This window comes from Amblyraja radiata, chromosome 13, assembly GCF_010909765.2.
Source record: "Amblyraja radiata isolate CabotCenter1 chromosome 13, sAmbRad1.1.pri, whole genome shotgun sequence".
In the NCBI taxonomy this organism is placed as follows: domain Eukaryota; kingdom Metazoa; phylum Chordata; class Chondrichthyes; order Rajiformes; family Rajidae; genus Amblyraja; species Amblyraja radiata.
This window is the reverse complement of record NC_045968.1, coordinates 44,606,498-44,634,075: the sequence shown is the minus strand read 5'-3', so window position 1 is coordinate 44,634,075 and position 27,578 is coordinate 44,606,498. Positions and strand designations below refer to the sequence as shown.

The 27,578-nt window shown below is 44.7% G+C and overlaps 1 protein-coding gene across 1 annotated transcript in view; it reads right to left on the bottom strand.

The window, feature by feature from the left end:
- gk5 (glycerol kinase 5) overlaps positions 1 to 27,578 on the bottom strand; it is a 68,628-nt gene that overhangs the window by 25,491 nt on the left and 15,559 nt on the right. The window contains exons 2-5 of the mRNA XM_033031912.1: positions 19,583 to 19,676; positions 15,827 to 15,902; positions 9,644 to 9,737; positions 4,439 to 4,570 (exon numbers count right to left, since the gene is read on the bottom strand). Coding sequence (XP_032887803.1) covers positions 4,439 to 4,570; positions 9,644 to 9,737; positions 15,827 to 15,902; positions 19,583 to 19,676 — 396 coding nt within the window. The remainder of the gene's footprint in view (positions 1 to 4,438; positions 4,571 to 9,643; positions 9,738 to 15,826; positions 15,903 to 19,582; positions 19,677 to 27,578) is intronic.

Genomic DNA, 27,578 nt, shown 5'->3' with positions numbered 1-27,578 from the left:
TTCCGTTTTGTATTACTATGACACAAATTTAAAACTAATTCCACAAAGCAATTTACATGGGATTTTATAATTCAATTTTTGATTTAAAATCCCAGCTTTATACTTTTTGATGCTTAACCATTCATTGGATGTCACCAGCAGGAAACCGGTCACAGGAGATTGCAAAGATAGCTGTGATGGGAAGACATCTCCTGGCATGAATGACTTTGTTCCACTTTTGTAGGTTTCCATTGCATTGAACCGAGTCACAATACCATTTTCTGCCACCAGAGAGCTACACAGTGCATCCATTCAAGCTAAAATCTAAATGACACAAAGTGCTGAAGTAACTCAGGTCAGGCAGCATATCTGGGACACGTGGATAGGTGATGTTTTGAGTAAGGACCCTTTGCTGTCTAAACCACTGATTCACTCCCGCACTTTGTGTCCTTTTGTGTAAACCAGCATCTGCAGTTGCTTGTTTCTACACTGAAAAACCTAAAGCCTTGCACACATTTTTAATGACACAATGGGATTGAACTGCGGAGTTAAATCACAAATTAAACATGACAGCCACCCACCATCGCGTACCACGAGCGGTGTTCACTTTGCCACATGGAAGTGCAGGGAATAGAAGGATATGGACGGCACTGTGTACTTTTCTAATCTAATCTAAAGTAGATAATGATACCTCAGATTGTGCACTTTGCAATGTGTTCACACGTTGGCACACACACACACACACACACACACACACACACACACACACACACACACACACACACACACACACACACACACACACACACACACACACACACACACACACACACACACACACACACACACAGATACTCACAATCACACGTACAGACACAAACAAGAAGCACGGTACAAATTGGCAGCTAAAGTCATGGCATTCAAGCGGTTTGAGTGCAGGAAGCAGTGCCAGTACAGTCATCCATTTACTGGAAGTTTTGATATCTTCACTATTACAAAATGCAGCCCAAGATTTTGTTTTCACTCCATCAGATTTATTTTGAAAAAAGGAAGTGGCATTAGCATTTCTCAACCCAAGTGAACCACATTCATTTCAAAGAAACTGACTAAACTTAGTGCTGAATATAAAAGTAAGGCATCAATCTCACGACACAAAAGGACACTCGGCTTGCTAACTTATCCGTAGCATAGCTGCTGGGCAATACAAGGTGCTAATAATTTCTGTTCACTCTCCATGACCCTTAATTTCACCAATGGTTTCCCTCCAAATATTTCTACGTTTTACCTTTCCTTCTTCCTTAGTCATCCAATAAAGTACAAAGCTTCAATAGGAGAAACAGATGCAGCTGGTGAAAAACTGTTTGGGGAGCTGTGGTTTGTCAGAGAGGGGGGGGGGGGGGGGGTGTAAACAGTAGCAAGATGTAGTATGATGTTTAAGAAAGAACTGCAGATGCTGGAAAATCTTCCCACCCTGCTTCCCCAATTTCTCCGTCTATGCCGCTTCTGCACCCAGGATGAGGTGTTTCAAACCAGGAGATCGGAGATGTCCTCATTCTTCAGGGAACAGGGGTTCCCATCTTCTACTATAGATGAGGCTCTCACCAGGGTCTCTTCTATACCCCGTAACTCTGCTCACACTCCCCATCCCCCCACTCGCAACAAGGGCAGAATCCCCCTTGTCCTCACCATCTGCCCTACCAGCCGTCACATACAACAAATAATCCTCCGACATTTTCGCCCCCTCTAACAGCATCCCACCACTGGCCACATCTTCCCATCTCCTCCCATTGCTTTCCGCAGAGACCGCTTCCTCCGTAACTCCCTGGTCAATTCGTCGCTTCCCACCCAAACCACACCCTCTCCTGGCACTTCCCTTGCAACCGCAGGAAATGCTACCCTTGTCGCTTTACCTCCCCCCTTGACTCCATCCAAGGACCCAAGCAGTCTTTCCACAGTGAGTTCACCAAGCACATCCTCACTGTGATGGAGGCAAAGTCTTAGTCTCCGTCTCTTCCCTCCTTGTTCTCCCTCTGCGCTGAGGCGATCGATCCAGGCCGAAGATGCCGCTCTCCAGTCCAGCGGACCTCCGTGGTGATGTCGCCGCCGCCGAAAGCCGGAACGCCGTCTCCGTTCCGAGACGGCCCGCCACAGCATCAGCTCCGGGCAGCCGCCCCAGCTCCAGGTCCCGCAGTCTCCGCTCCAGGCCACCGCCCCAGCTCCAGGTCCCGCAGTCTCCGCTCCGGGCAACTGCCCCAGCTCCGGGTCCCGCAGTCTCCGCTCCAGGCCGCCGCTCCAGCTCCAGGTCCCGCAGTCTCCGCTCCAGGCCACCGCCCCAGCTCCAGGTCCCGCAGTCTCCGCTCCGGGCAGCCGCCCCAGCTCCAGGTCCCGCAGTCTCCGCTCCTCATGCTCATTCATGCATTCAGATAACTTGGTATGAATTATATTAAATTACTCACTGTCCAGTACCTGCAAGATGATGTTAATATTGCTGGGAGAAAAAAACTGTATGAACAATGAGTATTGAAGGTGCTTGAGGCCTTGTTGTTTCCTTAGTTTAGAGATACAGCGTGGAAACAGGCCCTTCAGCCCACTGAGTCTGCCCCAACCAGCGATCCCCACACATTAACACTATCTCCACACAAGGGGCAATTTACACATACCAAGCCAATTTACCCACATACCTATATTGCTTTGGAGTGTGGGAGGAAGCCGAAGATCTCGGCGAAAACCCACGCGGTCACGGGGAGAATGTACAAACTCCGTACAGACAGCATTCATATCGAACCCGGGTCTATCCAACTACTAAACGATCCAACTACAAATCGGATTGCACTTTGGTCAGATTGATCATCACCTACAGAAGGGATGTGTAACAATGGTGACAATTTCTGATGGAACAAGTAACTTATTACTGCCTTCATTAGATAAATAACTATTTGCAATATTTGAACAAACTGAAAAGTATAGAGCAATCTTGGGGTTCAAACTCATAGCTCCCCGACAGTAGCAACACAAGTAGATAGAGTGACCAAGGCAGTGTACGGTCGTTTGTCTTCACTTGATGGGACATTGATTTGAGAGTCAGGAAGTCACGTTGCAGCTTTTGAGGAACCTGTTTATGCTACATTGGAAACATCGCCTGTAGTTCTGGTTGCCACATTACAGGAAGGATGTGGATGCTTTGGACAATTCTGCCTGGATTAGAGGATATTACCAATAAGGAGAGGTTGGACAAACTTGGATTATTTTCTCTGAAACATCGGATCCCAAAGAGAGATCTGGATAGAAGTATATAAAACTATGACAAGCATAGAAAAGAGAGACAGACAGAATATTTTTATAAGGGTGAAAATGTCAAAGACGAGTGAACATAGATTTAAGGTGACAACAGCAAAGTTTAAAAGGAGATACGTGGGGCAAGTTTTTTTTAAAACAAGGAAGAATGGTGGTTGCCTGGAATGAACTATGGAGATTGGTGGTGGTGGAGGCGGATACGACAGTGACATTTAAGAGGCGTTTAGATAGGCACATGAATATGCAAGGAATGGAGGGATACGGTTCACCTGCAGGCAGGGTTACTTTAAACTGAAATTATGTCCGGTGTGGACATTGAAGGGCTTGTTCCTATGATGTACCGTTTCTACATTGTTCTGTGAAAGGCTTTCAGTTTCAGACAGAGCAGAAGTACAAAGCAATGGTAAGACTTGCATCTGGAAGACGGTGTACAGCTCTGGTCTCCCTAGACAAGAATACACTTGCCTTTGAGGATGGGCAATGAAGATTCACGAAATGGATTCCAGGGATGCATGGCTTGTAGAGGAGAGATTAGGCAGAATGTACCTCGCACACTCATATTTGGAACAACAACAAAATCTCCTGGCTCAGGTGCCAAGCACTTGGGGCATGTCTTAGAATAAAAGATCAACAATGTAGGACTGAGATAAGAAGAAATCTCTTCACTAGAAAAGCAGTGAAGCTTTGGAATTCCCACCACGAAGGCAGTGGTGGCAGCATCTTGGTATATTGAGGGAAAAGGTACATGTAGATAAGTGGTTGAGGTCATATATTGTTCACAATGATATAGAACAGCAGAGTTGGAACAGGAGAGATCGAATGGACCACCCTTGCTCCTATTTATGACTAGGAAGCATCCATACAACTTCCAACAGTTCCAAGAAATAGATGACTCTTCAAAACCACGTCAATTTAAACAGCTAAAGTGCTTTGGGATAGCCCAAAGAGTTGATAGAAACCAAAACTCTTTATATTAATACTCGATCATGATGTCTGGCTTTGTCTCTATTTTGAAAGCATTATGCACTGCACATTTTGAAGCTTTGCCTTGGATTTTTCTGTTTTAAAGATCATTTACATCAAAGTACATTCCCAATCTAATATAGCGTGTTTGTTTTGGAGTTATTTAAGCAGAAATCAACCTCCACAAGTCACCATTTATTACCTGTTTTATATTTTGGAGAACCCAGGCTAAACGTAGGGACACGTGCTGTGTGGAGAACTGGATCACACTCGCAGCCAAGAAGCGTTTCTGTCGGGAAAGAAAATGGAGCATGGCGCTGGATCTATGAATTAACTGCAAGAAAGAAAATAAAAAGAATAATTCAATTATTCTGCAACAGTAAACAATGCAGACTCAAGGCCACATGTCTTAATGTATTTCATGCACCATTGTTTCAGACCAGAGCCACAATTAATTTTTTGGGTCTGATGCAATGTTTGTTAGGTAATTATGATAATCGTGTTCTGGATGGAGATCTTCAGATCCTGCCACTAATGCCTGTGGAGGCCACGTCATTGGGTATTGACAGATTCTTGATCAATATGAGTGTCAAGAGTTATGGGGAGAAGGCAGGGGAATTGGGTTGAGTGGGAACGATAGATCAGCCAGGATTGAAAGGCGGAGTCAACTTGATGGGCCCAATGGCCTAATTCAGCCCCTATGACATGAATTTATGAACTTATTCACTGTGCCCAGTCCTATCCGAAAACATTTCACATGCTGGAGGGATTGTCGTAACAGCAACAGCAATAGCTGCCTCGCCAACAATCTGTCTGTCTGTCCTTTTTTTTGTTATTTTTAGTAGTGTTAAGAATATGTTTTAGTGTTCCTTAGCTTGTTTTATGTGGGGATTGGGGGGGTGGGAGGTTGGGGGAAACTTTTTTTCAATCTCTTAACTTGACGGAGATTCAGTTATTTTCCGCATCGCTTCTCCGTCCCCACTGCTGCCTAACATCGTGGAGTTGGCGGCCTTTCCTGGAGACCGACCCGGCACTCCAAGCCGCGGGAGTTTGCGGGACTTTAACCTTTGCCGGGGATCGAAACTCCAACCACAGGGCATGTGGACTTTAACATCGGGAAGCCTGCGGTCTCTGGTGAGAAGAGGCCGATTCGGGAGCTCCATGTTGCGGAGAGAGTTTCAACCGCCCCGGCGTGGGAGTTTATCACCCTGACGAGGGCTTAAGAAGTCTCACCAGAGAAGGCAAGATGAGCTATTTTCTAATAAACTAATAAAAAATAAAATAAGCTGGGATCTTCCTAATGCTCGGAACAATGACCAAGGAACAGACAAGGGAAAATAAATGAGAGTTGGCGCGAGTTTGGGACATGAAAGAAAATGTGATTTAAAGTTGCACAACTAGGTATTGTTTTCTTTATATGCACTAAACTGATAAACAAAATGCTTTAGAAAGTGCCATGAAAAAGCTTAAGAAAACCAACCACAGCTGGAGAAGGGCAGGGGGTGGGACAACCCGCCTGACAAGTGATAGGTGGATACAGGCGAGGGTTTAAAAATTATATATTTGCCAGATGGTTGGTCAAAGGCTAGAGATGAAAATAATACATAAAGGGGACCAAAGGAGACATCTTTTGTCACCTTTTTATTTCTGGCTTGTGTGACTGAGAAAGGGGTTGGACAGGCTAGATGCAGGAAGATTGTTCCCGATGTTGGGGAAGTCCAGAACAAGGGGTCACAGTTTAAGGATAAGGGGGAAATCTTTTCGGACTGAGATGAGAAAAACATTTTTCACACAGAGGGTGGTAAATCTCTGGAATTCTCTGCCACAGAAGGTAGTTGAGGCCAGTTCATTGGCTATATTTAAGAGGGAGTTAGATGTGGCCCGTGTGGCTAAAGGGATCAGGGGGTATGGAGAGAAGGCTGGTACAGGATACTGAGTTGGATGATCAGCCATGATCATATTGAATGACAGTGCAGGCTCAAAGGGCCGAATGGCCTACTCCTGCACCTATTTTCTATGTTTCTAACAAACACATCATTGAGGGTTAATGGTGGCGAGAGTTATTGTGGAGGAGGTGTTGTCACCTATCCTCATTGACAGAGGTCTGTGGGTCAGAAAATAGAAGATCCAGTGGCAAGAGGTGAGTTGATTTCAATGTCCGTAATTTGTGTGGGATTATGGTGTTGATAAATAGGAGTGTAACGTAGGAGATTTTGTTGTCTAGATGTTCCAAAGATGAGTTTAGGAATAGAGTGCCATAAGGATCAAAGCTGGGTTCACCACTGTTTATAATGTAATAACATGGAACTGCAGATGCTGGTTTATACCAAAGATAAGCACAAAATGCTGGAGTAACTCGGGTCAGGCAGCATCCCTGGAGAACATGGATAGGTGACGTTTCAGGCCAGAACCCTCTTCAGACCAATGTTTGTTATATTCACCAATGGTTTGGATAACAAAGTAGTCAACGTTGTTCGTAAACTTGCAGATGACATCAAAAATTGTTGGTACAGTCAACAGTGAGGAAGGATATCCAGGCTTACAATTGGATCTGGATCAGTTGAGAAGGTGGACCAGGGAAAAGCAAATGTAATTAAACTCTGGAAATGCGAAGTGTTGCATTTTAGGAGAACAAATCAGGGCAGGACTGACACGGGGAATGATGGAGCTCTGAGAGTGCTACAGAACAAAGAGATAGGAGAATACCAGCGCATAGTTCCCTAACAGTGGCGAGACTGAAGCAAGGTCTCGACCCGAAACGTCACCCATTCCTTCTCTCCAGAGATGCTGCCTGACCCGCTGAGTTACTCCAGCTCTTTGTGTCTATCTTTGGACAGCATGGTGAAGGTGGTATTTGGCACGCTTGCCTTCATTGGGAAAGGTACTGAGTACAGATGTTGGGGCATGATGATACTGCTGTACGAATCAGTGGTGAGACCACACTTGGAGTACTGTGCGTAGTTCTGGTTGCCCAGCTCTCAGAAAAATGTAATTAAGGTGGAAAAAGCGCAGAAGTGATTCATCAGGATGTCACCTGGGCTTGCTTATGTTGGAGGGAGAGGTTGGACAGACAAGGACATTTTCCTTTGGAGTGTAGAGCATGGGGCTGACCTTATTGAGGTGTACAACATCATAAAGTGAACACTCAGAGTATTTCTCCAAGGGTAGACGATTTTAAAACCAGAGGGCATAGGCTTGAAATGAGAGGGGAGAAATTTGAGAGAGATGTCAGAGGGAACCTCTTCCATTCAGAGGGTGGTCAGTATCTGGAATTCGCTACCAGAGGAAGCTACAAAATGGGAAAACAATTAAGACTTTTAAATGACATTTGGACAGATGTGTGAATTGGAAAGATTTGGACAGCTCAGGCTAAATGCAGGCAAATAGGACGAGCCCTGCCAGCTAGGTCAGCATGGACAAGGTAGGCCGAAGTCTGTTTCCATGCTGTGTAACTCTATGACTCCAAGCTGGAGGTGCTCAGTGGGTTATGCAAGATACACGGAGACAAAGGGATGGCCGAAGTTTCAAATCTACACTTGTGCACTACAATTCCTTGGATTTGACATTGGATGGTGAACAATGTGTGAGCATTGGCCATGCCTGATTGAGTTGTAATGTTTCTACATGATAATAATAATAATAATGGATGGGATTTATATAGCGCCTTTCTAATACTCAAGGCGCTTTACATCGCATTATTCATTCACTCCTCAGTCACACTCGGTGGTGGTAAGCTACTTCTGTAGCCACAGCTGCCCTGGGGCAGACTGACAGAAGCGTGGCTGCCAATCTGCGCCTACGGCCCCTCCGACCACCACCAATCACTCACACACATTCACACACATTCACACACAGGCAAAGGTGGGTGAAGTGTCTTGCCCAAGGACACAACGACAGTATGCACTCCAAGCGGGATTCGAACCGGCTACCTTCCGGTTGCCAGCCGAACACTTAGCCCATTGTGCCATCTCTCGTCCCAATGATGAAACAGACTTGCTACATTCTCACCACAACTCACATGAGGAATGACAAGGCCCATTAGCTAATGCTGTAAAAATTATGGACTAGAGGTGAAAGACAAACTTCTTAAAGACTTTGCATCTTGTTTCCCCCCCCCAAATTATTTAGTCATTTTAAGAGTTGTGCAAAGCCCTTAGATTATTTCAACGCTCACCCGTTTCAAAATTACATCCTGTGATCGTCTGGAAACAAAGTATAATAACATAATCCAAAGCATGTTTCAACATCTGATATGTTTAAGAAAGAACTGCAGATGCCGGAAAAATCGAAGTTTGACAAAAAAGCTGGAGAAACTCAGCGGGTGAGGCAGCATCTGTGGAACGAAGGAATAGGGTCGAAGAAGGGTCTCCGCCCAAAACGCCGCCTATTCCTTTTCTCCATAGATGCTGCCTCACCCGCTGGGATTGGGCGGCGCGACTTTCGTCAGCAGCGGCCTCTGCAGTCCGTCTGCGTTTTTATTATTTTATGTCTTATGTTTTTATGTAGTTTTTGTTATTTTTGTTGGGGTATGTGTGTGGGGGGGTGGGGGTGGTGTGGGGGGGGGTGGGGGTAACTTTTAAATCTCTCCCTGCACGGGAGACCCGACCTTTTCTTTGTCGGGTCTCCGTTGTCGTTGGGGCTGCAACGAGGAGCGGCCTCCAACAGGAAGACCGGGGGCTGTGGTGCCGACTACTCACCTCACCGTCGCGGAGCTGGCCGAGTCCAGAGCGGGTGGAGCTGTGGTGGACGCTGCTGCGACCCGACCCCCGGAGATTCGGAGGCTGCAACTGCAGGTTTGGCGGGCGGCACCGGGAGCCCGCGGGTTCCTGGAGGGAGACCGCTTTTCAGGGCTTCCGCAACGGCGACTTCTCCCGCCCGAGTTGCGGGGTTGAAGAGCTCCTGGAGCGGGGCCTTACATCACCGCCCCGCGCGGCTTGGAATGGCTGCGGGACTGCGAGCGCGCGCCGGGGGCTCTAACATCAAGACCCGGTGCGCGACCTTGCATCACCCGGCGTGGCTTTAATGGCCACGGGACAATCGCCATCGCCCGCCGGGGGCTTTGACTTTGACTTTGACTCTGACATCGGGGGGGAGAGTGCAGTGGAGAGATAAGTTTTTTTGGCCTTCCATCACAGCAATGTGATGGATGTTTATGTAAATTATGTTGTGTCTTGGGTCTATTTGTTTGTAATGTATGGCTGCAGAAACGGCATTTCGTTTGGACCTCAAGGGGTCCAAATGACAATAAATTGAATTGTATTGTATTGTATTGTATTGTATTGTTTCTCCAGCTTTTTTGTCTACCTTCCACATCTGATATGTGCTTTTTCTAATGTCTTTAATTATGGCTGGCAAAATAAGCCAACTCAGCCAGCAAACCCCACAAAGTATAATTTGACCACGTTACCCAAAGTAGCAAAGAGCTGTTCCACGATCTGACAAGGTTCACTGCTCGAAGATCTTGCCAGCAGATGAAGTTATGAAATGGTTTGCCTGTCTTACTGCAACAGATACAAAATGCAGTAGTTGTAAAGGGAACACAATTCTAATAACAACTCTGAAAACTTAAAGGCAAACATATTACAAATATCCAAGATGGAAATGATGCAAAGGCATAAAGCACAGATACATGTTGCAAAATAAATTGCACATAAATTTAAGAAATTAATTCATCATAAAAACAACACCCCCATTATGATTGATATACTTCACAATCAGCAGGGTCCGACCACTGATCTCTGCACAGATCTCCAGTCTGAATAACACCCCTCCACTACTATCTTCTGTTGCCTTTGGCCAAGCCAATTTAGAACCCAATCTACCATGTTTCTGTGGATCCCAGAATGCTGGACCGGCATTCTCACCAGCTAGGCTTTAAACTATTCCCACATCCCGGATATGAGCTTACCCCAAAACAGCTGCTCCCACTTTACCCGGTCCAGCTCCTGTCCAATCCTGTTGTAATTAGCCATCGCCCAATTTAGTGCTGCCTCCCCCCTTCCCTCCCCGCCTGTTCACCCCCTCCATCCCAGATCCAGTCTAATCCTTGTCCAACACTATCTGAAAAAATGATCACAGTTCCCAAAATGTTCTCCCATTGAACTCCGACCACCTGGTCTGGCTCATTTTCCAAAACAAGGTCTAGAAGGCCTCTTCCCTTGTTCGACCATCTACATACCTTGAAAAAAAAACACCTGGATGAACCTAACCATTTCAGCTCTATCTACATCTCTACCACCAAGAAAGTCTCTGTCAATGTTAATGAAATTAAAGTCACCCAATGCAATAATCCTGCTAAGGTTCCGTAGAAACTTAGAAAATAGGTGCAAGAGTAGGTCATTCAGCCCTTTGAGCCAGCACTGCCATTCGATATGATCATGGCTGATCATCCAAAATCAGTACCCAGTTCCTGTTTTTTCCCTCATATCCCTTGATTCCGTTAGCCCGAAGAGCTAAATCTCTCTTGAAAACATCCAGTGAATTAGCCTTCACTGCCTTCTGTGGCGGATAATTCCGCAGATTCACAACTCTCTTCGTAAAAAAGTTTTACCGCATCTCAGTCCTAGATGGCCAAATTCACCCTGCAGCCTCATAGCATCCTCCTCGCAGCTCACACTGTCACCCAACCGTGTCACCCGCAAACCTGGAGATGTTACATTTAATTCCCTTGTCTAAATTGTTAATATATGTTATAAATAACTGGGGTCCCAGCACTACGCCATGCGCACCCCACTAGTCACTGCCTGCAATTCTGAAAAGGACCCGTTAATTCCTACTCTTTGCTTCCTGTCTGCCAACCAGTTCTCTATCCATGTCAATACCCTAACCTCAATACCATGTGCTCTAATTTTGCACTAATCTCTTGTGTGGGACCGTGTCAAAGGCTTTTTGAAAGTCCAGATACACCACATCCACTGGCTCTCCCTTATCCATTCTACTTGTTGCATTCTCAAAAAATTCCAGAAGATTAGTCAAGCATGATTTCCCCTTCATAAATCCATGCTGACTTTGACCGATCCTGTCACTGCTTTCCAAATACGCTGCTATAACATCTTTAATAATCGACTCCCGCATCTTCCCCACTACCGATGTTAGGCTAACTGGTCTATAATTCCCCATTTTCTCTCTCCCTCCTTTCTTAACAAGTGGGGTTACACTAGCTACCCTCCAGTCCAGTGCTACTTTGGGATTTATCAAGTCAGGCCTGACATTACTAGAGGAATGTTGCCCCCTCAAGTCCTCCTGTCCTTGAGAATCACCTAGGGACAGCACGGTTGGGTGTAATGAGCAAAAACGAATTTGTGCAATTTACTGCCTTTGAATCACAAGTGCAGCATGGTGGCGCAGCAGCAGAGTTGCTGCCTTACAGTCACAGAGACCCTGGTTCGATCCTGACTACAGGTGCTGTCTGCATGGAGTTTGTACGTTCTTCGTGACTGCGTGGGTTTTCTCCCACATTCCAACAACGTAAAGGTTTGTTGGTTAATTGGCATTTTTTAAATTGTCCCTAGTGTGTAAGATAGTGCTAGTGTATGGGGATCGCTCATCAGCACAGACTTGGTTGGCCCGAAGAGCCCGTTTCTGCGCTGTATCTCTAAATTAAACAGCTCCTGTCTGCCATACTGATCATGAGTCTTTGATCCGAAACATGAACTGTTTCTTTCTTCACAGTCGCTGTTTTGAAAGAGTTTAATGAAGTAGAAGTTACAAAATGGATTCTGCTGTAGATTTAGAAGTTACACAATAGATGCTTCTCACTTTCTTCTGTTACATGTGAGATTTCTGCACAAAAAAAGGTGTCTTGTCCTATAATATAATCACTAGCGAGATTACAGCACAATAACATGAATTTTGTCTTTCTTCTATTACACTAGCGAGTTTTCAGCACAATTACACTAGATATTTTGCTCTACGATATAAACAATCAGAAAGATGTTCAGACAACTCTGTTCTTACCCTCTACGCTACAGATTGTACTGTACAGCCAATTAGTCAACAAGGTCAAAAAGCAAAATTGCTTGAATCTGCAAAAAATAGCTCCTTCAGCATAATCATATACGAGCTAACCTTTCCTCTATCAGAAGAACCTGTCAATCTTTGATATTAGCCATATGTGGACAAGGCAAAAGGCTGTTCAAAGCTCTGTAAGATAAAGAATTGCTGAATTGCTGATTATTGGGGTATAAGTACGTGTGATTGAACATTACATCTGTGTGTGGAATACAAGCAACTCTGTAGTCTGTGTTTACATACTAGAGTTGGCTCCACATCCGCCTGGGCCTAATAAAGATGTTACTGTATTACTAATTTTTATATTGTTATCTGTTTGAAGCAAATCGGACTTCAACAGTTTGACCTGCTGAGTATTTCTAACATTAACTTTTTTTTTGTATTTCTCGCATCTACAATTTTTGCATTTAATTAAAAAGGTATTTAATGGATTTGAGGGAACTCGCATGCCCAGGTGCACTGTGGACCCATTAAAAACTATGGAGAGAAATTACGGTTGCAGAGGGCAAAGTTAAGGCTCCACATGATCGTCTGCAATTTCCGGTGTGCAATAGCCCCTGGGTTTGACATCCAGTGTTGGACGACAGATGGCACAATGGGCTAAGTGTTCGGCTGGCAACCGGAAGGTAGCCGGTTCGAATCCCGCTTGGAGTGCATACTGTCGTTGTGTCCTTGGGCAAGACACTTCACCCACCTTTGCCTGTGTGTGAATGTGTGTGAATGTGTGTGAGTGATTGGTGGTGGTCGGAGGGGCTGTAGGCGCAGATTGGCAGCCACGCTTCCGTCAGTCTGCCCTAGGGCAGCTGTGGCTACAGAAGTAGCTTACCACCACCGAGTGTGACTGAGGAGTGAATGAATAATGCGATGTAAAGCGCCTTGAGTATTAGAAAGGCGCTATATAAATCCCATCCATTATTATTATTATTACCATAGAATGGTTCCTCTTTTACAGTGAAAGGGATTAGCACAGAGAGCCCAAGAACAACCTTCTATTCAGAGTCAAGGTGTGGAGTCTTTGACAAAGAAACAACTACATTTGTTACAACAAAAGTCAATATACGCCAGAGTAAACCCACATCTGGTATCAGTTTGTGTTTTAACATTGAAGATAGAGACTGGGGAGGAAACCTTGGTGCCACACACACCAACCTTACACAAGCTATCTCAGCAAGAACCTCTGCAGCAAATATATATCCCAATCGAAGGACCAAAAAGAGTAATTGATCACCTGAAAAATAGATTTAACCTCAGAATCCAACAAAAAACACTTTGCTTATGATAATATTCTGGCCTTTAAATAGATGTAATTAATAATGTTATACTTTTATGAAGGTAGTTTTTCCCTCACAAACTACATCCCATGGCAGAACCATCTTTTCAGGTGTAAACTGCCAAAATTGGAATCGACTTGGTGACTGCTTTTGACTGAAGTCCTGCAAACAAACAACACAACCATATCTCACCTTCTACAGCACTTTCTTGTACAGTTTTAATTCTGACTGGGATTCAGACAAGGTTTGTTAACAACGAGCTCATGTTCCAATTGCAGGTGAGGTATAAATGCATATTTGAGGCAGGAAAAAGTATCCAAAATGTTGTGCATTTCTAACAGGAACATTTAAGCACAAGCTTCATATCTTTCATTAAAAACACTGAAAAATGAAACAAGGAGATACGAAGTCTGCATGTTGCTTCAACTTTGCACATGTTTGAAGTTGGGCAGATAACCTATACAGATGGTCATGTGTATTACAGAAGGATAAATGTTTTCTCAGAACAAGCCATTTAAAAAAAAAAAAAATCAGCTACAGTACATGTCTGGTGACCTGTTTAACAAAGTACTACAAATTGCATGGCTCAATTTGAAGGTAAGCTGTGTCATTGCTGACATTCCCTCATAACCATTACCTCTGGAACGCATATTAACTTGGTTATCCCTTATGCTAATCTGCTTATGCTGAAGCCACTGCATGCCAAAGGGAATTTGGCAAAGGAAAGCAAATATAGATACTTTGATTCCGCGATAAGGAAATGCAAAAATGCCAAGTGCTTTTAACCTTCAGTGGTATCTTCGATTGGTAAAACTAGGCAGAAAAACTTTTCAAAGCTGTAACAAACTAAAACCAGAGCATAAAGAAGTGACAAATCTAGCATGCATTACTTTTGATGGAGAAGAACCTCGAATATTTATACTGCAGAAAAGAAACAGAATTCACACAGATAAACCATTTCTTCCAGCAATGGAGTCAAGACCATGAGGCACAAGTTTAAACTTAATAAAAGGCTGTTAAAGGGCCTGTCCCACTTTCACGACCTTTTTTACTCGTGGACATTTTTCATCGGGCTAGAAAAGCGCCCCGACCTACTTGTTGCCGCGAGTACCTACGACTAGCATCACGACCTACCTACGACCTGGTGATGACCATGCTGCGAGTATGAGTCAAGGGCAAACTCGGCAGAGGTCGTGAATTACGTCGTGAAAGTGGGACAGGCCCTTGAGAAAGATGACAGAAATCGGAGACTCTCTTCCAAAATCTGAGGACATCAGGAAAGATGACGCCCAAACTAAGTGACTGCCTGCTGGTCCCAGAAGCTGATCTGCAACATTCATTACAATCATTCCACTCTTAACTGTACACTGTGAACGGCTCGATTGTAATCATGCATAGTCATTCCACTGACTGGATAGCACGCAACAAAAAGTTTTTCACCTTTGTACAAGTGACTATACAATAAACTAACCTTCCCACAAAAAATGGGGATATTTAAATATGTAGTTTCCAAGGTAGAGATCAAAAATTGAGTCAGGTTCAGACGCAGATCTACCATGGACAAACCAAATGACAAAACATGTTCACTGTTGGCCTGCCCCAGCACCAATGGTTAAATTATGAAGGCCTTGTTGACATGCAAAGCAGAAAACAGCTTTTGAGTCACAAAATACGTGGAGATTACAGCACCAGGCATTGCATCTGCTGCTGGAAGGATCATGCTGTTCTTGCACAGCTTCCCACCTATTCCCAATGGCTGCAACGTAATCATAAGTGCACCACAGGGTCATTATTGGGTAAATAAATCCAATTTATCCCACTGACTCTCAGCAAGCAACCTTCGAATCAGCACCACTTTTCTAAATGTTATTTTCACTCAAATTTAAATCACGTTAAGATTAAAAATAGAATCTATTTTGATTCTTCCAGCAGTTTCACGATTTAATTCTTTTGCAATCAGCTTCTTCCCGCAAAATACTTCTCAAACTTTAATTCCTCCCAGATGTTCTATGTGTACCTTGCAACACTGAAGCCTGAAAACGTTGATATTCCCTAAAACATTATGAATGAATGTTCTTAAGCACTCCACAAATCATTTTAGGGGTTCAAAAAAAAAATCTTTGGTAAAATGCCAGAAAACTGCCGAGAATTTTTTTTTTAAAGTGTGGTTCAAATAACTTCTCTTCCCTTCATTCTACAACTAATACAATAGTTCAGCCAACTGAATTTCCTAACACCACAACATCAGGTCTGAAATGTGATCCTCAATTTTCCAGACTTACAATAGACATGTTATTCTCTTCACTTACTTGTCCCAAGTAACAAACGTTGCTCTCTGTGTTGAAATGCCCAGAGCTACCATCTGCTTCATATGCAAGTGTGAAGCTAGAAACAAAAAAGTAAGAGTCAGTATAGCAAGTTGAAATGCAATTGACATTTTGACAGTTAAAAAAAAAACAGCTGGTAGAAGCCAGCGAGTCAGACAACATCTGTGGAGGGATGGACACAAAGTGCTGGAGTAACTCAGCGAATCAGGCAGCATCCTTGGAGAACATGCATAGGTGACACCTCGGGTCAGGACCCTTCTTCACTGTCCATTTCCCTTCCTTCTGTCGAGGGAAATGGACAGCAACGTTACTCCATTTGGTCGCCTTTACTTTGCTGTTGATTCCAGCTTCGTGGAGCAGGATGCCAATCTAAGCTGGTCCCATTTGCCCAAGTTTGTCACAAATCCCTTTTAATCTTTCCCATCCATATATCTGTTTAAATTATTTTTTTATGAATGTTATCAGGCCTGTCTCAACTTCTTCATCTGGCAGCTCGTTCTGTGTGGACAAATTTGCCTCTCAGGTTCCTAATAAATCCTTCTGACTCACCTTAAACCTATGTCCTCTATTTCTTGATTCCTCTACCCATGATCACCCCTCAACCTTCTGTGGTCCGAGCCTGCTCAACCTCCCCACATCCAAATTACATTATTTTAGCCATTCCTTGGAAGATTTGCCTTGATGATCAAGAACACGCTGTCCTCCGTGTTCACAATACCACCTATTTTACTGTCATCAGCAAACTTACTAATTATGCTTTGCACATTTTCATCCAAACCATTGATTCAAATGACAAACAGCAAAGGCCCCACTACCAAACCAAAGCATACCACTAGCCACAAACAGCAATGGCCCCAATTACCAAACCATCCTTTCACGACCACCTTCCTGCTTCCTACAAATGGACCTATCCGTTAATCTCACAATCTAACTGCAGATGCTGGTTTAAATAGAAGGTAGACACAAAATGCTGGAGTAACTCAGCGGGTCAGGCAGCATCTCTGGAGAGAAGGAATGGGTGATATTTTGGGTGAGACCCTTCTTCAAAGTCAGGGGAGAGGGAGATATAGAGACATGTTTTCACAACTCACCCTTACCTATGTCTCACTCTCAGACTGAAGAAGGGTCTTGACCCGAAACGTCACCCATTCCTTCTCTCTAGAGATGCTACCTGAACCCCCCCCCCTCCCCCCCCAGTTACTCCAGCATTTTGTGACTACCTTTAATCTCACATACATGAAAAGATACAGGAAACGATTACATTAAATAATTGTGAAAGTTTTTAGTTTGAGTCACCACAACTGTAGCATTATAGCTCAATACAGTGCTTGTTTTGTAGACAAAGAGGTGCTGGTACGCATATCGTTCTTTGCTGATGGTGTGAATAGCTGACCGTTGTTCTACAGGCTGCTTAAGCCGTTTAAAGGCTTGATCAACTAATTTAATTACCAAATATTTTTTAAACCTCATTTGTAATATTAAAGATTTAAAAATCTACTTTTTTTAAACTTTAGAGAGGTGCTAGTACAGTGTATTGGTGTTTTGTCACAAAATAAGCAATGGCACTATATATTCTGTCGGATCCAATGGTTATGCCTATGCAGTTCCAGTTGTGTAAAATCAGTGCACACCACTTGCACAATAAATGTAGTCCAAATTTGTCCTAAAGTTTCAGGCTTTGCACAATTATTTTTAGCTTTACAAAAATAAGCTCTGCAAATGCTTCCAGCATAACCAAATGTACAGCTCTTAATTCAGAACATGCAGTTTTCAGTTCGATCTCACTAGAGTTTAAATCCAGAGAGAGCAGCAGGCTGTACAATGGGGTTGAACACAGAATCATATCCAATGCTCCTTTACACAGTGAGTTCCTGGCCTGGCCCAAGCTGAAGGAATAATAGCCAAACACAGCTGGAAGAATGAAAAGAAGCTTCTTCCAAGCCAGTGTGAATTAGTATTGAAAATCAATGTTGCATACTTATTTGGCGTGACATGAATTTTACCACTGTGGTTGATGAATTTAAATTCAAGAAGTAAAAGTGACTGGAGTAACTGTCCAATGTTAGATATGGTGATCATGAATCTACTGGACTATTGTGAAACCCATCCAATCACTAGTACACTTTAGTGGAGGAAATTCCCGGCGAACATTGGCCCATCCCCGAACTTGACCTCCGTAATTTTTGCTGACTGCATCGGTGCTACCTCCTGCACCCATGCTGAACTCATCGACTTCATCAACTTCACCACCAATTTCCATCCTGCACTCAAATTTACTTGGACCATCTCCGGCATCTCCCTCCCCCTTCTTGATCTCAGTCTCCATCACACAAAATGGACTATCGACAGACGTCTATAACATACCCACCGACTCCCACAACTACGCTTCTTCCCACCCAGCTTCTGGCAAAGACTCTATCCCCTAATACCAATTCCTCCGTTTATGCCGCATCTGCGCCGAAGAGGTGTTCCATACCAGGACATCCGAGATGGCCTCATTCTTTCAGGAACAGGGGTTCCACTCTCCCATCATAGATGAGGCCCTCACTCGTGTCTCCTCGGTACCCTGCAGCTCTGTCTTTGCTCCCCATCCCTCTAGGCGCAATAGATTCCCCCTAGTCCTTGCCTTTCACTCCACCAGCCGTCACATTCAACGCATAATCCTTCGAAATATTCGCCACCTCCAACGGGATCCCAACACTAGTTACATCTTCCCATCTCCACCGCTTCCCGCCTTCCGCAGAGACCGTTCCCTCCGCAACTCCCTGGTCAACTCATCCCTTCCAACCCAAACCACATCCCCCCCCAGGTACCTTCACCTGCAACCGCAGAATATGCGACACCTGTCCCTATGCCTCCTCCCTCGACTCTGTCCAGGGACCTTGATAGTCCTTTCAGGTTAGACAGAGGTTCACTTGTACCTCCTCCAACCTCATCTACCATATCTGTTGTTCAAGATGTGGACTCTTACACATCGGCGAGACCGAACATAGACTGGGCGATTGTTTCACTGAACACCTTCGATCATTCCGCCTGAGACGACCCCATCGCCAGGTTGCTAAACACTTTAATTCTCCTTCCCATTCCCACACAGACGTTTATGTCCTAGGCCTCCTCCATTCTCAGAGTCAGGCTAAACACAAATTGGAGGAACAGCATCTCATATTTCGCCTGGGCAGCTTACAGCCCAGTGGTACGAATATTGATTTCAGGTAGCCCCAGTATTCCCCCTCTCTCTCTCTCTCTCTCTCTCTCCCCCTCTCCCTCCCAAGTCACACTAGCTTCTCGTTGTCACCTAACAAACAGCTAACCAATGGCCTGTTTTCTTTTTCATCATTACTTTTTTGCATTTCTTTCATTCATTGTTCTTTATCACTCAACATCATTGTCTATATCTCTCGTTTTGCTTATCCCTAAACAGTCTGAAGAAGGGTCTCGACCCGAACAGTCCCCACTCCTTCTCTCCAGAGTTGCTGCGTATCCTGCTGAGTTACTCTAGCTTTTTGTGTCTATCTTCGAGGAAATTCATACTTTTTTTTACCAACGTGGACTTTGTGAAGACTTCAGAATTGAGGCCTCACAATATAGTTGACTTTTAAATAGTCCTCCAAAACTGCATGACAAGCTGCTAAATTTATACAATTGATTATATTCAAGGGATTGGAATATCATTGATCAGTAAAACTAAAAGCAAATGAAATAGTGCAAAGGAAACTTAACTTAAAATCTTCCCCTTACCTTCCACTGCCTCTTTCACAACAGCAACAAACTGTTCAAACATGATTTCTGGATCCATTTCAACCCATCCAGGTTTGGGATACAATATCTCTATCTGTGGGAAGAACAATAGGTAACAGTCAAACAGAGAAAGGACATTTATGGGAAAAAATAACCGTACCATTTTACAGTCTGTCACTTTATTTATTCCAGGCTAGATATTTGGAACCATGTCAAAATCGGCGGGTGCCAATGTAATGGATGGCACCCGTGAGAATGCTATTAGTGGCGCTCGCTATATACTAGTTTGGAGGCAACCATTTGGTTTCAGTTATAACAACCACTTTGGCCCAGGCATGGAACCAAAAAATAAACTCCAGAGGCAAGGTGAAAACCCTAGATACAAAAGGAGGCATTTAACCGAGTGTAGTATTAAATAATCGCAAGTACAACTTTCCAACAAGCATAAAGGAGAATGCACTCCATAAGTAGAAGTCCTACTGCATACAAGGGTTACATTTGTTGGAAGTTAAGCAACACATCCTGCGAACATCACTCAGGAGTCCCTCAAGGCAAACATCTTCAGCCGTTTCATCACTGACTGTCCTTCCATTAGATGATCAGATCAGGAGGTATTTTCTGATGATTATATAATGCTCGTCCATTCACAACTCCTCAGCAAGAGCCTCCGCCATCCCCGTGTGCAGGAAGATCTACGCGATACGCACAGCAGCAAATAACATCAGTGCCACTAAATGTGTCAGGGAATGGCCATCCCCAGCGAGAGTCTATCTCCCTGCCCTGAATTATCATCACTAGGTCCCACATAAACAACATCTGTTTGAGCAAGCACTGACCAGAAAGTCAACTGGACCAACCACAAAAATACCACGGCTACATGCATTCGTCAGAGATTGGGTCTCTCTCTCCTGGTAAGTTATTCATCTCCTGAAAGCGCAAAATCTCATCACCTTCAGTACGGCAATTCTCTGCTTATCCAGTGAATACAACACCAAGGCTGCTTGACTGGACAACGTGGTCAACTAGATCGGCATCATGTTTACCACTTGAATAGTCAATGATGTTGTGGCTATAGTTTCCACTATCTACAAAACACACTGCAGTTACTGCACACACATTGCACCCCCGTGGATTGTCAACTTGTCGTGGTGGAGAAGCTTGTGTGGTCCTCAGAACGCTGCTGTCTGGAGCTATGCTCCTGTTAGGGCCACCAATGGCGGTAAGGTCGAGGGGGAGGTCTCTGACAAAGAGCAATCCAACCAAGATCTCCACTGTGGAACAAGCGGAGGACGATGGCTGACCTTAGTGGAGTGTCACAACAGTTGGGAAGGCGGATGAAGGCTGCAGCAGAAAAGGGTCTCCGGTCATAGAAACATAGAAAATAGGTGCAGGAGGAGGCCATTCGGCCTTCGAGCCAGCACCGCCATTCATTGTGATCATGGCTGATCGTCCCAGATCTGTCAAGGACCCTGGGGTGGCTGTCTGTGCACCAGTCTCCCCACGTTAAACAAAGTCAGGCACAGGCGTCCTCCATATAGGGAATAGCACCCATGGTCGGACATGACCGAAGGGGGCCTAAGAAGAGACTGCACTTCTACACAAATCACAGCAGCAGAGAAAGTTCGAGAAATAACAAATCTGGAATAAACTGGAGTCACTTGAACATATGAGGATTGATTGGAAGCAAAAAAAAACTGCTGGAGGAATTCAGTGGGTTTAACGGCACCCGCGGATGGGGGTGAGAGAAATTGTTGACTTTACGGATCAACGCTCTACAGCAGGACTAATGCGGGATCTAAAAACTAAAAGTCAACAACTCCTTCTCCTCCTCCCCCCTCCCTCCCCTCCCTCCACTGACGCTGCTTGGCAAACTGAGTTTCTTAAGTAGGATATATTTTGCTTCAGATTCCAGCAATTGCACTATCCTGTGTCTCTTGAAAGTTGATAACAAAGTTTATGATGGATTTGCTAATGACAAATTGTCTAACCTGAAAGATTTTTTTGATGAAATATAGTGCCCTCCATAATGTTTGGACAAAGACCCATTATTTATTTATTTGCCTCTGTACTCCACAATTTGAGATTTGTAATTTAAAAAAAATCACATGTGGTTAAAGTGCACATTGTCAGATTTTATTAAAGGGTATTTTTATACATTTTGGTTTCACCATGTAAAAATTACAGCTGTGTTTATACATTTCCTCCTTAATGCAGGTAAAGAGAGCTCTCAGCACCTTGTCTTTCCTCTAGTCTTTCCATCACCTTTGGAAACTTTTATTGCTGTTTATCAACATTACGACCAAAGTTATGCCAATGGAAGTCAAAGATGCCATTATGAAATTGAGAAACAAGAATAAAACTGTTAGAGACATCAGCCAAACCTAAGGCTTACCAAAATCAACTGTTTGGGACATCATTAAGAAGAAAGAGTGCTGGTGAGCTTACTAATCACAAAGGGACTGGCAGGCCAAGGAAGACTCCACAGCTGATGACAGAAGAATTCTCTCTATAATAAAGAAAAATCCCCAAACACATGTCTGACAGATCAGAAACACTCTTCAGAAGTCAGGTGAGGATTTGGCAATGACCACTGTCCACTGAAGACTTCATGAACAGAAATACAGAGGCTACACTGCAAGATACAAACCACTGGTTACCGCAAAAATAGGATGGCAGGATGGCAGGGTTACAGTTTGTCAAGAAGTACTTAAAAGAGCAACCACAGTTATGGAAAAAGGTCTTGTGGACTGATGAGACGAAGATTAATTTATATCAGAGTGATGGCAAGAGCAAAGTATGGAGGAGAGAAGGAACTGCACAAGAGCCAAAGCATAGCACCTCATCTGTGAAACACGGTGGTGGGGGTGTTATGGCCTGGGCATGTATGGCTGCTGAAGGTACTGGTGCACTTATCTTCATTGATGATACAACTGCAGATGGTAGTAGCATAATGAATGCTGAAGTGTATAGACATATCCTATCTGCTCAAGTTCAAACAAATGCCTCAAAATTCATTGGCCAGCGGTTCATTCTACAGCAAGACAATGATCCCAAACATATTGCAAAAGCAACAGAGTTTTTCAAAGCTAAAAAATGGTAGATTTGGTAGAATGCGTTTGATATGCTGCTCTAAGGCTAGAGTGCTTAAGAAAGGAGGTGGAGTTGCCATAATGTTTAATGACTCATCCAATGCAAGCAGATATCGTATGAAAATGTTGCTTCTTTTCAGTATGTGGCTCTTCAGCTGAGTTCATCCTCTCGAGGAGCTGTGTTCCTAAATGTCTACAGGCCACTTAAATACTGTGCAAGCTTCTTTGATGAGTTTACTGAACTGCTGTCTATAATCCGTATTGACTTTGATTGTGTAGTTATTGTTGGTGATTCTAGGTCGGTGGGGACGCTGCAAGCCGGCTGCCCTGCCAGCAGCGTGTTAGTTTTTTCTACTTTTTTTGTTTTTTAATTGTGTGTCTCAATGTGTGTTTTTAATATTTCTCTGTGTGTCTTGTGTGTGGGGTTAAGGGGGAAACCGCTTTGGTTGCCTCCTCCACGGAGAGGAGACTTTTTCCATGTCACCTCCCCCGTGGCCTAACATCGAGCATCGGTGCGGCCTTTCCCGGAGACGCACCCGGGGCTACAGCAGCAGGCTCAGCGAGGACTCTTTCGTCGCGGAGCAGGCGAGCCCTCGCCGGGGGTCGCCGGAGGGGAGCGCTCCGTTCGCTGGCCCGCGGCAGCCTGAAGCCGTGATCTGCGGAGCACCAGCTGGCGCGGTGTCCGGAGCCTGGGATCCCTCATTGGGGACCCCTGAGGAGAAGACCTCCGACCGCCGGCCCACGGCCTACTTCTAACCGTGGGTGCAGCGGGGACTTACCATCTGGAGTGGGATCCCTCGCCGGGGGATCCCTGGAGAGGAGCCCCGACCGCCAGCCCTGCAGTCTGCACTGCTTCTGGCTGCGGCGCCGACTTTAGATCTTTGACTGCCGGCCTACACCATCTTGAAACCGCGGTCTCCGGTGGGGAGGCACAGATTCAGGTCTGCACATCTGGACGCCCGCTGCGGCGACTGCGGAGGGTTGTGGTCCTGACCACGGGAGAAAATATAGGAGGACTGACCAAACTTTGTGCCTTCCACCACAGTGATGAATGCTGGGGTGGATGTTTGTGTTACATTTTTATTGTGTATTGTGTGTTCTTTTGTTATTGTACCGCTGCTGGCAAATTCATTTCACTGCACTTTATGTGCAAGTGACGAATGAAACATGACCCGACTTGATTTTAACATTCATGTTGACAATTCCCAGGACAGAGGGACCAAAGAACGTTGTGTTCTTGATAAGTACGGACTGACGGAGCCCACACACAACGAGGGGCACACTCTGGACAATTATCTCCAAGGGTCTGAACATTTCCAAGGTTGTGGTGACTGATGTTGCTCCCTCTGATAATTCCTGTGTTTTCTTTGACAGCACTATCTCAGTTCACACAAATGTTCAAAAAGAGATAGTCACTAAACAGTATATCACTGAAAACACCAGTGAAACATTTATTCAACTTTTCCCTCCCATACCCGCCCTCTCTTGGCTCTCAGTCAATGAGCTTGTAGATCATTTCAATTACAAAATTACAAATGTTATTGATGCCATTGCACCTACTAAGGTGAAGGCTGTCTCTTGTAAGAAAAGATCCCCATGGAGAAATGCCACGCTGGTAAGAACAAATAAAAGTGTCAAAAAGCTGAAAGCAGGTGGCAAAAAACAAATCTCCAGGTTCACCATGACATCTGTAGGGAAAGACTTGGCATTTATGGCTTGGAGCTGAGAAATGCAAGGCAGTCCTTCTTCTCCGACATCATCGCCAAAAACAATAATAATGCACGTGCCTTATAAGCTATTGTCGACAGGCTAACAAACCCATGTCAGTAGCCTCTGAACTTCTTCCCACCAGGGCCTACAATGAATTTGCCTCCTTCTTCACTGACAAAATTCAGAAAATTAGACAAGCAGTCAGTGCCTCCATATCAGGTACAGGATGCGTGTCGTCGGTGTGTCCACGTTAAAATGCCTCGACACAATTTTGTGCAATCAGCCATAAAAACCTGGAGGACATTATACAACATCTGAAATCCTCCTCCTGCTGCCCTGATATTCTGCCAACAGGATTTTTCAAAAATGTTTCAAATTATTTGGCCTCAGACCTACTACAAATCGTAAACACGTCTCTTCTCTCAGGTGTTTGCCCAAAGGCCCTGAAAACTGCAGTCATCAAGCCACTCTTAAAAAAGAACAATCTAGACACGTCACTAATGTCAAGCCTTCCATTTTTTAAGTAAAATCATTGGAAAAGCTGTTTTCAACGATTAACAACTTTTTGTCACCAAAAAACTGTTTCGATGTCTTCCAGTCAGGTTTTCGACCACACATACACTGTGACTGCTCTTGTTAAGGTCTTCAATGACATCCACTTAAATACAGACAGTGACAAATTTTCAGTCTTAGTATCACTGGATCTCAGTGCTGCATTTGACACGGTCGATGAGGCAAACAAAGAATTAATTGAAGAGCAAAAGAACTATACGCTGTGAGTAGTTGGGCCAGGAGTAGCAGTGAACTCAATGCTTGCATTCAAACGGGAATGGATTAGTATTTGAAAGAAAGAATTCGCAAGAAAATGGAGAAAGGTCCAGCTGGATTTATTTTATGTGGAGCTGGGAGAAACTTGACAGGCAGAATGAACTTTTTCTAACAATAATCTCAATTTGTTTGATAAAACCTTGAAATTTAAACAAGACAAGATAGGATGATAATTTCAGGGCAGGCTACATCCCTGCAAAACTTACTGAGACAACTTTGACCATTGCCACCTTCCTCAGGTTTTGACCCAATCTGTAAGTCAAGCAAAACAAGGCACTTCTCCTCTAATTCCCTGGCACCAGAATGTTAATGGGAGAGACAGTTCTCCACTGTCTCCCTGGCACTGATTGATTGGTAAATCTGACCATCAGATTTCCAAAACATCAATAATAAATCAGAATATTCATGTGTCCTATGCACAGCTCAGTAATGAGACAAACTGGAAATCTTAATGCAATTAAGTTGGGCTTGGTATAAGTGTTCAAAAGGGAACTGCAGATGCTATTCCGTCTGGGGTCCTTGCACCCTTATGGCATTAACATTGAATTCTCCCAATTTGGCTAGCCCGTGCTGTCTCCTCCCCTTCCTTAACCCTCTAGCTGTCTCCTCCCACCCTCCCATCCGCCCGCCCTCGGGCTCCTCCTCCTCCTCCCCTTTTTCCTTCTTTCTTTCCCCACCCCCCATCAGTCTGAAGAAAGGTTTCGGCCCGAAACGTCGCCTATTTCCTCCGCTCCATAGATGCTGCTGCACCCGCTGAGTTTCCCCAGCAATTTTGTGGGCTTGGTATAAGGATGTGCACTCCCCTTCGAGATTTTCTAAAAAGCCCCATGCAAGATCTTCCATAACACAAAGTAGGACAAATTTTATTTCTTCTTTTATAAAATGGATGAGGTTTTTTTTTCAAACCTATTTTGCAGTAATAAATATTTGGGTGGAGGATCTCGAGCTAAGCAAGATGGTGGCGGCGCGACAGGTCGCTGCGGCCCCTCTAGAGCAAAACGGTGCTAACTTGTGTCTTATTCGTGATCCTGGATCTCCTGACGGGGAGACCCCAGAGAGTCCGGATCGGGAGCATCTACACCACACGCTGCATCCGCAAAGCAACCAGCATTGCGGAGGACCCCACCCGCCCCTCACATAAACTCCCCCCCCCCCCCCATCTGGCAGAAGGTACCAAAGCATACGGTCCCTCACATCCAGACTATGCAACAGCTTCTTCCCCCAGGCCATCCGACTCCTCAACGCTCAGGGACTGACCTGAATACTATTTTTCAGTTGACCCCAACCAAAGAGAAACTGAATATTTGTGCATCACGTTTCTACGGGTATTCTATGATTTAAACCAGTTACACATTTACCCGAGAGAAAGAACGATTTTTTGTGCGATACAAGAAATGCATTAGTTACTATTACAGAGACTGTTTATAATACGATAGAACTTTATTTTTCCCGGGGGAGGGGAGAAATTTGATCTGCCAACAGTCATAAAACTCAAGGTACATCATGAAACATGAAATTAAAGTGACGAGTGGAAAGGATTGGGGATGATTTTTTGGGGGGGGGGGGGAGAAGAGGGGAGTCAGTCTACGCCATGGCAGAAGGGGGAGGAGTTGCGCTGTTTGATAGCCACGGGGAAGAAGGATCTCCTGTGGCGTTCTGTCTTGCATCTTGGTGGAACCAGTCTGTTGCTGAAGATACTCCTCAGGTTGACTAGCTTGCCATGGAGGGGGTGGGCTATATTGTCCAAGATGCAGTTTGAGGAGCATCCTCCCCTCCAAGACCACCTTCCATGAATTTAACTTCGCCCCCAGGACGGAGCCATCCTTCCTGATGCGTTTGTTACTCCTGTTGGCCTTCGCCCTGCTGCCTCAACACGCGGCAGCAAAGAAGATGGCACTGGCTACCACCGTTTGGTAGAACATCTGCAGCATCTTACTGCAGATGTTGGAGTGGAGCCTTCTCAAAAAGTACAGCCAGCTCTGTCCCGTCTTTTACAGGGACTTAGCGTTCCTGGACCAGTCAGGTTTACTGTCCAGGTACACTCCAAGGTATTTGTACTCCCTGGTAAACTGCACATCCACACTATTGTTGGAGACAGCGGACAGGGGTGTCCCTCTCCTCCTGAAGTCCATCACAAAGTCTTGTCAGTGTTGAGCTGCAGGGGATTCAGCCCACACCACTCAACAAAGTCATTGACTACACCTCTGCCATTCCGCTTCCCTCCCCTCACTGATGCAGCCCACAATTGCAAAGTCATCAGAGAACTTCTGCAGGTGGCAGGAGTCAGAGTTTTATCTGAATAATCAAGAATTCACCTTTTTCCCCCCAGATGCTTTTGGTGGAACAGTTCACACTTTCCTTATGTACTT